The sequence below is a fragment of the Loxodonta africana genome, chromosome 5 (assembly GCF_030014295.1).
Source record: "Loxodonta africana isolate mLoxAfr1 chromosome 5, mLoxAfr1.hap2, whole genome shotgun sequence".
Lineage (NCBI taxonomy): Eukaryota > Metazoa > Chordata > Mammalia > Proboscidea > Elephantidae > Loxodonta > Loxodonta africana.
The window spans coordinates 57,358,107-57,373,205 of NC_087346.1; the positions used below are offsets into that span (position 1 = coordinate 57,358,107).

General features: G+C 38.1%; 1 protein-coding gene across 6 annotated transcripts in view; it reads right to left on the reverse strand.

The window, feature by feature from the left end:
• The window catches only part of PDLIM5 (PDZ and LIM domain 5), a 247,339-nt gene that overhangs the window by 72,120 nt on the left and 160,120 nt on the right, over positions 1 to 15,099 (reverse strand). Inside the window, exon 9 of one of the 6 annotated variants that reach the window (XM_064285533.1) lies at positions 2,616 to 2,728. The exons of the other annotated variants lie outside the window; for them this stretch is intronic. Coding sequence (XP_064141603.1) covers positions 2,616 to 2,728 — 113 coding nt within the window. The remainder of the gene's footprint in view (positions 1 to 2,615; positions 2,729 to 15,099) is intronic. 6 annotated transcript variants of the gene reach the window in all.

The following is a 15,099-nucleotide window of genomic DNA, read 5'->3' on the forward strand; positions in this document are numbered from 1 at the left end:
ATCCTATATTGATATTTAAACATTACAAAGGTGTGAAATGTCAGCGGTATAAGAGGAGTTCAGGTTATTACTTACATCATTTATCAGAAATTAAAATTTGATGTATAATCCTCTTTTTAAAATTGTGCTTTAGGTGAAAGTTTACACTGCAAATTAGTTTCTCATTAAAAAATTTATACACAAATTGTTTTGTGACATTGGTTGCCATCTCCACAATATGTCAGCACTCTCCCTCTTTCCACCCTGGGCTCCCTGTGTCCATTCGTTAGTTTTTCTGTCCCTTCCTTCCTTCTTGTCTTTGCTCTTGGGCAGGTGTTACCCATTTGGTTTCATATACTGGATTGAACTAAGAAGCACGTTCCTCACTTGTGTTATTGTTTGTTTTATAGGCCTGTCTAATCTTTGGCTGAAAGGTGGACTTCAGGAGTGGCTTCAGCCAGAAAACAGATTTTTTTTTTATTAACTTTTATTGAGCTTCAAGTGAACGTTTACAAATCAAGTCAGACTCTCACATATAAGTTTATATACACCTTACTCCGTACTCCCACTTGCTCTCCCCCTAATGAGTCAGCCCTTCCAGTCTTCTCTCCTTTCGTGACAATTTTGCCAGCTTCCAACTCTCTCTATCCTCCCATCTCCCCTCCAGACAGGAGATGCCAACACAGTCTCAAGTGACCACTTGATATAATTAGCTCACTCTTCATCAGCATCTCTCACCCACCCACTGTCCAGTCCCTTTCATGTCTGATGAGTTGTCTTCGGGAATGGTTCCTGTCCTGTGCCAACAGAAGGTTTGGGGACCATGCCTGCCGGGATTCCTCTAGTCTCAGTCAGACCATTAAGTATGGTCTTTTTATGAGAATTTGGGGTCTGCATCCCACTGATCTCCTGCTCCCTCAGGGGTTCTCTGTTGTGCTCCCTGTCAGGGCAGTCATCGATTGTGGCCAGGCAAGAAAACAGGTTTTTGAGACATAAATACTTTTGAATGTATTTAAATTCACTGTCTCGAACCCTATTTAAATCAATATCATGTAACAATATACATTAAGAGATTGATTTGCTAATAACCAAGCCAAAGATACTTCTAAACTTGATGTTTGAATTTTTACAAGCAGAGAAAAAAGCAAAGTTGTCAATTTTTCCAAAATGTCTCTATATAGTTTTACCTTAGAGACGATATACACAGATAGCCTGACATTTTAATGAGGTTTGTGTTTTCAAAATAAACAGATACAACTGACTGCTTAGTCAGAAGCAGCAAAACATATCAACATGAACAAAAAAAAAATTGCGTAAAATGCTGAGAAAAATGCTATGTGGGGAGGACAGATGTCTTTGTAAAAATAAACAGCAGTTACAGGTAATATGGCTAAAACATCACCTTCCCTATCTTTGTTTCATATTTCCATTTTCGGTTAGCTCTGAGACTGATTAAAAAATGTGAGAGTGAAATTTTATCTTCATAACACTTATTACTTCAAATAAAAATCATTTTCCCTTAGAGTCGTTTGGAAACAGTTAAGTGAAACACCTGGACAAGAATTAACAATGCATCACAGTAGGACTGAATGGTTATCAAATCTGGAATTGAGAATTTCTTTCTTATTAAGCAAAATAAAAAGCCTAATATGCACAGTGTGAAATCTGTAGTCTCTCTCTTCTTCATTTATGGGCGCAGGCTATTAATGAATACCCTCCTTATACTTTCAGAAGTCTGTGACACTGGCCACCTCCAACACAAGTAATTATGTGCCAAACTGGGCCCAACTAACAAGCGTTCAGATGTCTGAAACTGTGAGGGTTGATCTGAGCCTCTCTTCCCTTTCAGAAGAATTTGATAAGCCATTATTCTTACTTTCATAGGATATAACTACAGCTATGACAAGGCAAATTAGAGAAATAGTGGGAAGAGATTTTTTAAAAATTATACAGAACTGTTTAAGTATAATTTTCTACAAGACCATCCATTAAACTGAACTGTATGAGTATATTTTAACAAATGGAAAGAGAACAGAAAGATGCTACCAATGGCACAGCAGGCTAATATGAGTGTATTGTGAAGTGGAAGACTGTTGCTGAGTGATTGTAAGTACTAATAATAAATAGAAACTTAGTTTATTTTTTTAAAAATCAGCTAAAATATCCTTCTTCGGTAAAAAGAAAACTAAACTGAATTTTTTTCCATCATGTTGTATCACAAATAATAATACAAATGGACTTGGTATTGACAAAGTCAGGAAAATCTTGTAAGAATTATTTGCCTGAATGCCCTTAGACTTTACGTCCAGGCATCTCGGAACGTATTACAAGCTCTCCCCCTCTGCTTTAGAGGTTAGTGCTCTAATTCAGACAAACTCAGAAAGCTGACTTTCTAAATCAGCTAAATCTAAATCTAGATTTCCTGATTCTACACCAGAAACTAACTAAATAAATAAATATAAAAGCAGTGTAAAGTGGTGTTCTAAGGCTGAGTGGCAAGCTTTCTTTTCTATATATTAATGTCAGTCCTGTTATCTATGATCACTTTCTTTTTTTTAGTCAGATAGTTTTAGTATTTAAGTTCACACCAGCATTAAAATTTAGACACACCAAAAATGAAAAACTCTACCTAGAATAAGTAGTTGCTATTTTTGAAAGTGTGGCTACTTGGCTACCAATATTTAAAACCTGGGGAATAGCAGGTGGGTGAGGTCCACTCTTATGTAGGTCTTCCAGAGAACTGTCAAACCTAAGTTTTCAGAAGCAAAATAAACAAGGTGAAACAAACATTAATGAAAGCACAGATATTTATCATCTATACCATCTTTTAAATGTACACTGATTCAACTTTAGGAGCACTGTTAGTTTTTTGTTTTTGTTGTTGCTATTGTTTTTTTCCCCTTTCTTACTTTATATCTACAAAAGTTTAAATAAAGCCAAAACCAACAAGCCCTACCACAACAATATACAGGCTGTTTTTCTCCAAATCCTTTATGTATTTTTTTGTAATTTTTACTTCCCCAAAACCTTTAACATGACTACTTCCATGCAATAAAACATCATGCTTAAGGAAGAAAGCACAGGAGTTCCTATTCACTGACTGTACATTGTATTAGAGGCTTCAAGGAAACTTAGGCTTAAAGAAGTGACTTAAATTGCCCAATATCTACACCTAATAAGGGCCTGATAGGATCTGACTCTGGGTCTGTCTATACAATTTCCACTATATAAAGCTTTCTACTATCTTGTGAGGCAGCTGTCTGAGTTAACAAACAAAAACCAAATCTGTTGCCGTTGAGTCGATTCTGACTCATAGTGACCTTACAGGACAGAACAGAACTGCAACCCTTTGGTTAGCTGCTATAGCTCTTAACCATTGCGCAACCAGAGCTCTGCAGCCTGAATAGTGTCCTACAAAAAAATGAACCAGGAATTTTCTTTCAAGTGTTTGGTAGATCTGAAATTATATGGATATTGCTCATCTTGAAACAAAGTATTTTATCCAGTTCTGTAACAGATGCTTGCATTCAATTGCGGTGCTTTGAGTATTTTTAACTTTGTTTTTTCCTATATCTGTACCAGTTTTTCTTTAGAACGCCAGAATTAGATTTTAGAAGAACTATTGCCAGTTAGGAAACCCTGGTGGCGTGGTGGTTAAGTGCTACTACTTCTATCCAAAAGCTTGACAGTTCAAATCCACCAAGCGCTCCTTCGAAACACTATGCGGCAGTTCTACTCTGTCCCGTAGGGTTGCTGGAGTTGGAATCAACTCAACAGAAATGGGTTTGGTTTGGTATTACCAAGTTAAAAAAAAAAAAAAAAAAGAGCTGAGCAAATGTATAGAGATCAGTTTATTAGTTTATTAGTTACCAGGGGCAACAGGGAGCAGGGAAAAGGGAGTCATTGCTAAGGTGGTACTCATTTGTTAACGGAGATGGAAAAATTTGGAAATGGAAGTGGTCATAGTTGCACAACATGACGAATGTAATTAACGTTACTGAATTGTACACGTAAAAAAATTAGTTATATATATTTTTACCATAATTGAAAACAAAATGATGAAAAACTCAGTGAGGTCTGAAAGAAGAAAGCACCGATACAACACTTTGGGAAGAAAAAATAAATGGTAAAAATACAAAATTACTCATTATTGAGGGGATGCCTGCGGATTAAAAAAATAGAATGGATTAGTCATGTTACACTGATTTTCAAAGGAAAAATATAACACTGACATAAAGAAATAGACAAGGAGAGGTTTTCTTCTCATTTTTTTATTCAGCATTGGTCATACCTTTACCAGAATGTAAAAGAAAAAAGATGTGGAAAGTTTAAGAAAAATGTCATGCCAGAGCTAAAATATTTTAAGAAGTACATCAGGAAAAGTTAAAGGGAAAAGAAATATAAGTCCTAGAATGGGGGGCAGGGTAGCAAACTGTGGCCTGCACGCCAAATCCAGACCGCCACCTGTCTCTGTAGGACCCGTGAGCTGAGAATGGTTTTTACATTTTTAAATGGTTAAAAAGCAATGAAAAGAATAATATTTTGTAACACATGAAATTTATGTGAAATTCAAATTTCAATGTCCGTAAGTAAAGTTTTATTGGAACACAGCCAGGTTCATTCGTTTGCGTACTGTCTACGGCTGCCTTCATGCTACAAAGCAGAGGTGAGTAGTTGCGCCGCACCACACGCACCATACGTGTGGTCTTAACATATTATCTGGATCTTTACAGAAAAAGTTTGCTGACCTCTGTCCTAGATAATAATTTCTCCACACAGCTATAGAATGAACTTTAAAAAATACAAATCCAATAATTTCTGTTGCTTAGACTTCCCTGCACTGCTCTAAGCATCACTGATCCTTGGCTACCTATCCCCCAGGCGTCTCATGGAGCTCTTCCTCTGGCTTGTTCCAGTCCAGCTGGCTTTCCCCTCTTTTCCAAACAGGCCAAGCTGCTTCCCACCTCAAAGCCTATGCACAGTCTACTGCTTTTTGCTTTCTATACCCTTCTCTCTACTACACCTTCCCTAAAATAACTCATAAGCATTCTCTGGCCTCAGTTTAAAAGTTACCTCCTCAGAGAGGCCTCTCCCACCCTCGAAACCAGCTTAGGTTACCCTGTCACATGCTTTCATAGAACCTTGTGCTTTTTCTTCATAGCATTTATGATTATAATTACCCGATTATTTGTGTGCTTATTTGTTTTAATCCAGACTCTTACTAGAGTAGAAGCCCTATAAGGTCAGGGACCGTTATGTTTACTGGTATAAATAAAGTCTAACAAAGGGCTTACCACAAAGTAAACAACAAATAAATATTTGTTGAATAAATGCATGGATGAAATTTACTATTTACAAATACAGAACTTGCAATGTATGTGTATGTTTTAGAACATATTTGTGTCTTCTAGGGGACATGCTGCAATTTAGGCCAAACAGATATTATTGCCTAAGTAAGGAGTGATGCTCGTCAGCACCAAAGAAATGAGTAGAGCTCCAAAAACACCTAAAACAAAAATATCCTTGATAATATACAGAATTATAAATATTCTAAAAAAGGAAAATTTAGTTATAAGGGATTATTAAATATCTATATATTAACATAATAAAGATGGGTAACGGAAAAAAAAAAAAAAAACAAGGAGTTGAGCCCTCTCAACACCTCCTTGAACTATGTCATTGGAAAAATCTGAGTGTCATTTAAGAATAAGGCTCATATAACTCATGAAATACCATTTTTAAAGCTAGGTTTCCAAATTTCCAAACAAATGCACTTGAAAGGTTTCTCACGTGCTATGCACATGGATTACCTATGCCTTCGTGTAGCCAAACACTAAAAACACTAGCTGTAAGATAAAATTTTAAACTATCTCATCAATATGGAAGAGACATCAATATCTATTCTCATCTGACATTCCCTAATATTTATTCCTTTTAGGGTTGGAAGAAGCTATGATTAATATTACCTTTGCAACAGCCAGACTTTCTGCTTTGTCTGTTATTTAAATGAGTTTTCATTTCTCACTAGAGAGAGATATGAGGCCTTTTTCCATTCCCAGATATGTCTGGAGAGTTGGGCTAGCAGCCGTTTGGCCAGCTTTTCTCAGTAAAAATGAACAAAACTATTTGCTGCCAACTCTGTTTATTATGTCTTTCTATACTTTTCAATTTGGCCTCATGTTAACAATCTGTCTGGGCAAATGAAACATAAGGTCGTCCATCTTATTAACGTAACATCCTTATCATCTTTCAGGGCCAATGGGAGGAATTCTCTTTCCATCTCTTCTTCTCCACTGGATGCTTTGAATCCCTGTTCACAAATGCTATACAGTTTCTCTTAAAATATACCTTGATCTTCCAATTGTCCTATTCCTCTCAACAACCAAGTTCTGTGAAATAATAGCATACTCATGCAGTCTCCATTTTCTCACCTGCCTTCACTCTTCAATCACTTCGACTTGGCCTCAACCCCCAACACTCCATAAAACCATATTCTTGCCAACATCAGTAATCATTTTCTTGTGGCTAAGTACAACTGACAATCAGAATTCATCATTTTACTAAATTTTGGCATTTGACCCAATTGACCACTCCCTCTCTCCTCCAGTGTTCTGTGTCTCAACCCTGGGCCTTATTTCTTTGTATGATTTTCACTATGGTGTCGTTATCCTCTCCCATAGCTTTGAATACTATCTATATAAAAATGTCCCAGATTTATATTTCCAGCTCAGCTCTCTTCTATGAGCAGCAACCCATATTTTGAATTGCTTTCTTTAGCTATTTTTATAGATGTCTCATAGCGTAAGTGAACTAACCTTTCTCGAAATGAACTTAAGACTCTTTGAACTCTTAAGACCTTTCCCAAAAGCTGTTCTTCTAATTTATGTAATTACCATTACTGGAAACCTGGAAAGAAACCTTGATAACTCTGATACCTTCCTCTCCCTTACCACCTCACCTCATCCATCACCATGTCCCAGTGATTCTACTTTTTAAGTATATCTTGAATCCACCTATCTGTCCCCATTTCACTGCCACCATCCTCTCTCATCTTGTAGGCACTACCTTATACCAATGGCTAAAGAACTGTCTAGCTGCTCTTTCTGCTCCTTGCCAAATCCTGCAGCACTGATCATCTGTATTACCCTGCATGATCTAGTCAGGGTACCCTGAGGAAAAAATAATCTCATCATATCATTCTTTTGATCAAAGTCTAGACATAGATTCTTATTGCTATTATGATAAAATCCAAAGTCCTTAACATGCTCTATAAATCCCTGAATGACTTGCTGTGATCTACCTCTCGAATATCTTTCCACACCAATTTTCACTTTATTCACTAAATTCCAGTCACATTAGACTAATTGCTCAATTTCTTGAACAATCTAAGTTTTTACACAATTCAGGATCTTGGTCACTACTGATAACAATATTATTAACTTCATTTTCATTTATTTAATTTACATATAAACATTAATAGTAATAAAACTATTTTTTCAACATTTAATATGTATAAGACATCATTTCATTTATCTTTTCAATAATCTTATAATACAGGTACCAAAATTATCCCCATTAATTTGCTAAACTCATAAATTTACTACATGATGGGGTCACTGTACTGGCAACCATGGTAAGAGTAACTTCAGTGGAGTGGAGAGAACAGAATCCAGGCTACAGAATATATTAAAGGTCTCTACTGCTAATAAAATTTCAAAATGTTCATTTGGCTCACCCAAATTTTTGAGGAATTACATGTAAACCATATCAGAATAGATTCTTCACAAATGGTCAATGGTAAAATACCTAAAATGAATGCAGAAACTTTCTTTTTAGCATAAAAACTTCCGTCTTCAACAAGAAATTTAAATGCCTTCATATTCTCCATATGTCTCATAAAATGATTAAAGAGAGCAACTTACAAATTTCCACAAGATTTCAATGAGAGAAAAAAAATGTATAAACCTTAAAATATTTGTTTTATATGCAGGTAAAGTAGGGCAACTACAATGGGTAACTCCTGGTATTTTCACTCTTCCACAAAGAAAACTTGCACTCAATAATATTATCGTTAAGCAGAAATTGGAATACATCAGGGTCATAGTCGGATTTTGCCCTTTTGGGGTTCACTGGCATAGCAAAGCTATTTATTTTAGCCAAGGAAACCGCCTGTCACCTAGAAAAGTGAGTATTTTCCACTGGCTTCCTGACAACAAGTATGGTGTGTTCAGTTATAACTATTATCTTCCTTCTGGCAAATTAAATCACCTAAAGTGTGGCTGGAAAATTCTGGTACTCTTAATCACGAGCTGAAGTTATTAATAGATTTCAATAGTCTGTTTCCCTAGCAGCCTAGAAACATTATCTGAACCTAATTCTTTACTTGAATCCACAATCAACATCCATGGAGGCAGCAGTCAAGAAATCAAATGACACACTACACTGGGCAAATCTGCTGTAAAAGACCTCTTTGAAGTTTTAAAAAGCAAAGGTGTCACCTTGAAGACCAAGGTGCACCTGACCCAAGCCATGGTGTTTTCAATTGCCTCATGTGCACATGAAAGCTGGACAATGAATAAGGAAGATCAAAGAAGAATTGATGCCTTTGAATTATGGTGCTGGGAAAGAATATTGATTATACCATGGATTGCCAAAAGAACGAACAAATCTGTTTTGGAAGAAATACAGCCAGAATGGTCTTTAGAAGCAAGGATGGCGAGACTTTTGTCTCACATACTTTGGACATGTTATCAGGAGGGATCAATCCCTGGAGAAGGACAGCATGCCTGGTAAGGTAGAGGGCCAGCGAAAAGGAGGAAGACCCTCAACGAGATGGATTGACACGGTGGCCGCAACAACGGGCTCAAGTATAACAAGGATTGTGAGGATGGTGCAGGACCAGGCAGTGTTTTGTTCAGCTGAACATAGGGTCACTATGAGTCGGAACCTGCTTGATGGCCCGTAACAACAACAACAATTCTGTATTTATTATACAGTTTGCATCCTGTGAGCCAAAACTCAAAAGGATTGCCTTGTTTTTCTGGGTCTCGAAACCTTTTTCGCCTTTGACAGGATGCAATCACCGTTTTTCTATTGCTCTCTATTTAGTGAGAAATATTTGAGTTTTCCTTCTCTGAAAAATTTCCACCTTACACAGGTTCGGACTTTCACAGGTTTTACTGTAGATGGTATCCTGAAGAGCATTTCAAAATTCAGCACCCTTGCTTTGTATGTGGGGAACAGAGATGACTCTTGAAGTCTGAAAGAAGGTTATGAAGTAAATCATCAAACATGAAAACACTAGTCAAAATGGGGTTTACTTTCTGTGAGAGCAAAGAAAAAAGGACTGACTCAATTATTTGTCCAGTAGCTTCCCACTTTCCTGAAGCAAGGAAAAGATAAAACCAAAAAACCCAAACCCAGTGCCGTCGAGTCGATTCTGGCTCATAGCGATCCTATAGGACAGAGCAGAACTGCCCCACAGAGTTTCCACAGAGCACCTGGCAGATTCGAACTTCCGACCCTTTGGTTAGTGGCCGTAGCACTTAACCACTACGCCACCAGGGTTTCCAGCAAGAGATAAAGGAAACAAAAAGAGTCTCTAAAGGAATTGGAACTTTGTGTTGGGTAAGAGTTTGTTCTTTGTTTGTATATTCCATTTTCTTCACACCTTTCAAACTTATGTCTTACATATCTCTCTGCTGTTGCCTTTCCTTTACGGATTTCTGCCATTATTAAGTGTCCAGTATTAATATTCTATGAACTTTTAGTTATCTATACTATCCCTTGATCTCTTTTGAGAAAATATTCTATTGGGATCTAAAGAAAAGACAGGTAAAGGATAAGCATGTATTATATTATGTCTATAAAAATATATATAGTATAAAGATTTTGGGTTGTAAAGACAACCTAAAATCACTGGAAAAATCCCTGGATAAAAAGCTTGAGCCCCTCTACCATATCCTTGACTACTGGACATGTCAATACTGCAGGACACTTACTCCCTTCTCACTTCTGGATCATTATTTTCTTCCCTGGGTCATACCTGCTCTCAGAGATTTCTACTTGTTAGAAATAGTTTCTTACATGGGGCAAAAATCTGCCATTTTGTCGTTTTAATGTAATTCTACTACTAAAATAAGAATTTATACATGATAAAGTTTTTTTTCAGATATAGGATTAAAGGATATATTATTCAATAAATAGTGTTAAGTCAATCTGCTACTTTTTAAAAAACATAAATGCATCTGTCTGAATGCCTACAGTCCAAGAGCCACTCACCGTGGGTCTTTGGTGAGGCCAGGTGTCTTGAGCAAAGCCACCACCTCACCTGATTCTCTACTGAGTGTCCTGCCAGCAGGAGAGATCAATAAGTAAGTGGCCACATGCTCTCTGGCTAAATATCTGGGATATGTCCTGAGCTCTTGCACTTAATCCCTCACTATGTTCTTTCATTCACTTAACTAAAACTGACGATTTGAATTCCTACTATGTGCCAGGCATCCTGACATATTCTATTGCCCACTTTAGTTCCCTGCCCTTGTGAAGCTTCCATCCTATTGTCCACTTTACTAGACCATGAGGTTTAATCCCATCATGTTCTTCATCCCAGTTTACCTGCTATGGCCAGCAGCACAATCTCTTGGGCTATTTGCCATCTCTCAGACTCTTATTTCTTTACTGCTTTTGTGCATCTCCTAATGTGACTGATTTCCCATCCCTGACAGCCCTCACATGCCCTCTATCATTCTAGTATACCCTGTATCATTCTGTACCTTTCTTGCAGTCCCTTCAAACAGATGTTGACTTTTCCCTCACATCCCATATTTTTACATATTTGGAAATAGAGCAAGTATCCTCCTCACTACTGTTTACACACCATCGACCATTCTCGACCCTCCAAAATTCCAATTTCTCTGAGATATGTGTCATCAGGCACCACCACTAATTACCTATCCATCTCACTGTCCCCTACCTCATCCACTGTTTACTTTAGCCTCTCACTCATTACCTTCCTCTTTACCCCATTCTGACAATCTTGCTTGGTTACTTCAACATGGTACTGAGTCACTGAATAAACAGACTAATAAATTCTTACACTTCTTCATTTCAATAATATAATCCTCTAAAGCGAAGCCTGAGGCTGGGAATATCCAAACCATGCACTCTGAAGTTCACGACTTTTACTTTTTCAACAAGTACCATATGTCTGAAATCTGGATTTTAAGCACCCTTTTTTTCCTAACTCTCTCCTCTACATCTTGATTCTATTATTAGCTTCTGGACTATACTGATTACCAATTTCATTGGCTCTCACCAATTAAATTAACCCTTACCAAATTCACAGCTCTTACCACTGTCCATCTCCGTCTCCCAATATCTCCACGCCCCTGTCAACTCTTCCTCTAATACAAACTCATCCAATTCTCTTCGTCTCCATTATTACCTCTGTGGCCTGAGCCACTATCACTTCTTGCCTGAACCATGAAACACCCGGAACTGGTCTCCTACTTCCATTATTGCTCTCTAACCATTCATTTCCCATAGCATTTAGAGTGATTTCTTGAAAACACAAATCAGATGTCACCCCCATGACTGAAATCCTACTTTGGGTTTCCCATTTAATTGAATAACAATCTAAACTCCTTAACCCTTTCAACACCAAATTATTTTTTCCTTTTAACTTTTTGTTGATATTATGTGCTTTCACTAATGGAAGGCATGCTCATTCAAGGGCTCTTCCTGAATTTTTGTTATGAGACATGGATTTTGATACATATTATGTGGGATACATAGGCCCCAGTGGACACCTGAGGTATGAAATATTGGTGGTATGAGGTAAGGATAAAATCGTTTCATCTTAGATTTTTCATTTTATTTCGTGAAACTTTTCAAAACGTGGTAGAACACATAAAGGTACCTGGTAAAGCCTGCACATAAATTGTCCTAGTCTCCTGTGTCCTAGTGCCGCAGTCTCTGCATCGCCTTCTAGATCTATTAACAGGAAAACGGTTTCCATTCTTTGGAGCCGTACCTCATCTGGCATTCCCCTTACTCCTGGCTCGAACATTGCCAGAAATGAGAGTCGTCGTCTTCTCTTCCTTTCGGCACACAGAAAGTTGCCTACCGAGAGCAAGTCTGAAGGTCAGTTGGTCACATCTTCCTCCATGGTTACAGTTCCACATTGTAAAACTGTTTACAATGGCAATGTCAATTAATACAGCAATCGGTGCCACCATTTGAGAGACTACCTTCTGATTACGTACCTTTTGCACCTCTGGTCAAAGGGGTCCACTTCTCCCATAATGGCATTGTATGCTGCAGCTGCTCTTGGGCAAGGATCTTCTGAGGAGGAACCGTCTTTGTTATTTCTTTTAACAACAGTGATATCCTTCGGACTGTGAAGAGTTGGTTTATCGTCCTGCTACTTTACTGCTGACACACATTCTTTAGTATGAAATCTAAATTCTTCACACTATAAATTATCTTTCCTCCTCAGCATGCCTGGTAGCACCCTTCTACTTGCTTGCACTGTGCTGACAGTATACAGTCCTTTTGCATTCATGCTTTTCATCAAGTGATAGGATGTAAAATAATTCTCAAAGGAAATGAGCCAATGAGAATGGTATCATGAATGACACAGTCCAAGCACAACAGTCTCACTGAAGGACAGAGATGAGTCATTGTCTGTGCCTTTTTTTCCACAGTAGAGATCAAACTGACTCACAAAGCCAGTTTCTGAGTCAGCCAAGCACCAAAGTTTGCATCGGTGCTTGATGGGCTTTATGGGCATTTATTGTTTTACTGATGAACAGCCCTTGAATGGCATTATGCTTTCATCAACTGCCATGATATTTGATGGCACATATACCTCCCTTAGGCGGCTACTGAGAGCACTGGTAATTGGGTGCAACTTGTGAAGCTGATCCTAGCCAGTTTTGCTTTGACACAGCTTTTGAATTGTCATTGCCGTCTACGTTTTCAGTCAGTTTCTTGAATCTGATTTTAGTCATAAGGTCTGGAACTGAAACAACACCCAGGCTAGGATCACTGGACCAATAACGCTTAAGCTCTGACAAGAAGACATTTATACCCATCGTTATGTGTACACTAATGTATGCCTTTATTTCTTCTATAGTTGTAGGTTGCCAGTTTTCAGATACCCTTCTAATATCCTGCCCTCTAGACTGTGTGGACTTGAAGCCTCAACAAGGTGGACTAACACAGTGGCTGCAACAATGACCTCAAGCATACCGACAACTGTAAGGATGGCACAGGACTGGGCGGCATTTTGTTCTGTTGTGCATAGGGTTGCTATGAGTCAGAACCAACTTGATGGCATCTAACAACAACAACAGATTGTGTGGAGTGCTCCTAGGTCACATAAAGATTTGTTTGGTCCCCAGTAAGTTTCCAAACTCTTCTGCAAATACAGACAAAAAATAATCTACTTCTCTGTATGGGTCAATTCAGGGTAAATTTTGGAATGTTGATGAAACATGGCAGTTAGATTTTCAAAGTAGGAGACATCTTCACACCATTCCCCTTCATCATGGTCTTCGTCACCTGCTTCATCCCTTTCCTCTGCAACATCCACTGCTTCCTCATTCTCTACCACCATGTCAGTGTTGCTCCTACCTTCAGAATGTGCTACAGATTCCACAAGCCTGGTAAACTCTTCCGAGGCATGCTCGTCATGCTCCTCATCTGAGTTGTCTTCATTGTTGGGAAGAGAAAATAAACAATCTAGAATTTCCTCAGGATTTCTAAATCTCTTCTCCATTTCTAAAACAGAGGGATGTTCCAGGAAAAAATAGTTGTTGACTCTGCAAAAGAAGGATAATACCTACAGCATACCTCCAAACAATATGAGAATACAAAGGGAGCAAATTGCCTAATTCAAGACTCCTGCTCAAATAAATGGAAACCCTGGTGGCGCAGTGGTTAAGAGCTCAGCTGCTAACCAAAAGGTCAGCAGTGTGAATCCACCAGGCACTCCTTGGAAACCCTGTGGGGCAGTTCTACTCTGTCCTATGGGGTTGCTACAAGTCAGAATCAACTTTAGGGCAATGGGTGTGTGTGTGTGTCCAAATAAATAAAACCAAAGGAATCTGTATCTAAGGAAAATTTCCACTAAAGTGCATTTTTTTGGTTTAATTCAATAGAATAAGTTTATTATGTAAGTTACCTCTCTGAACGTGAGATGGAAAGAATTTCTCAAAATAATGTCATAACGGAATGATTGTTGGTCAGATAAAATCCTGCTTTTAAGGAATTTGGTGAATAGTCTGGGCTATGGAAGTCAATTTTTACACATTCCAATCAAAACAGTAATTCATATTTTGATGAATAAAAATATTTTAAAGGGGTCATCTTTCCAGTTCAAGAAACATACATAAGAATTTCCAGGATTAAACACAGAATGAAATAATTTGCTTGTCAAATACAGTAGACAAGGACTACGTTCCTTGCTTCAATAATTTTAGAGTACTATTTTTATGAGGGGAGCCCTGGTGGCACAGCGGTTAAGCACTGGGCTGCCAGCTGAAAGTTGGCCAGTTTGAACCCACCAGCCATTCTGCAGGAGAGAGATATGGCGTCTGCTCCCATAAAGATTACAGTCATGTGTCACATAACGTCAGTTCAGGCAACATCCAACCACATATATGTCCATGGTCCCATAAGGTTATAATTGAGTTCATAAATTCTGATCGGAAAATGGGACACAATGGACATAACCTGATGTAGCAAATGCAACAGCTTCCCGCACGTAACATGTGTTTCCCACGTCTGCAATTGTGCTGCCAGACATATAATGGTACAATACATGTATAACCTATAATACATGTCTTGATAGTCATAATAAATGCCTGTGTTACTGGCTTATGTACGTGCTGTATTGTACTTTTTATCATTATTTTAATGTAAACTTTCCCTACTTACAAATAAAATGTTTACTGTATAACAGCGTATGCTTCGACTCACAGGCAGCAGCAGTATATAACATTGTGTTCACACAACATCCAAATCACATAGTGTCCTAAGTCACAGAACGTATCATGGACATTAAGCAACGCATGGCTGTGAAGCCCTGGAAACCCTATAGGGCAGTTCTACTCT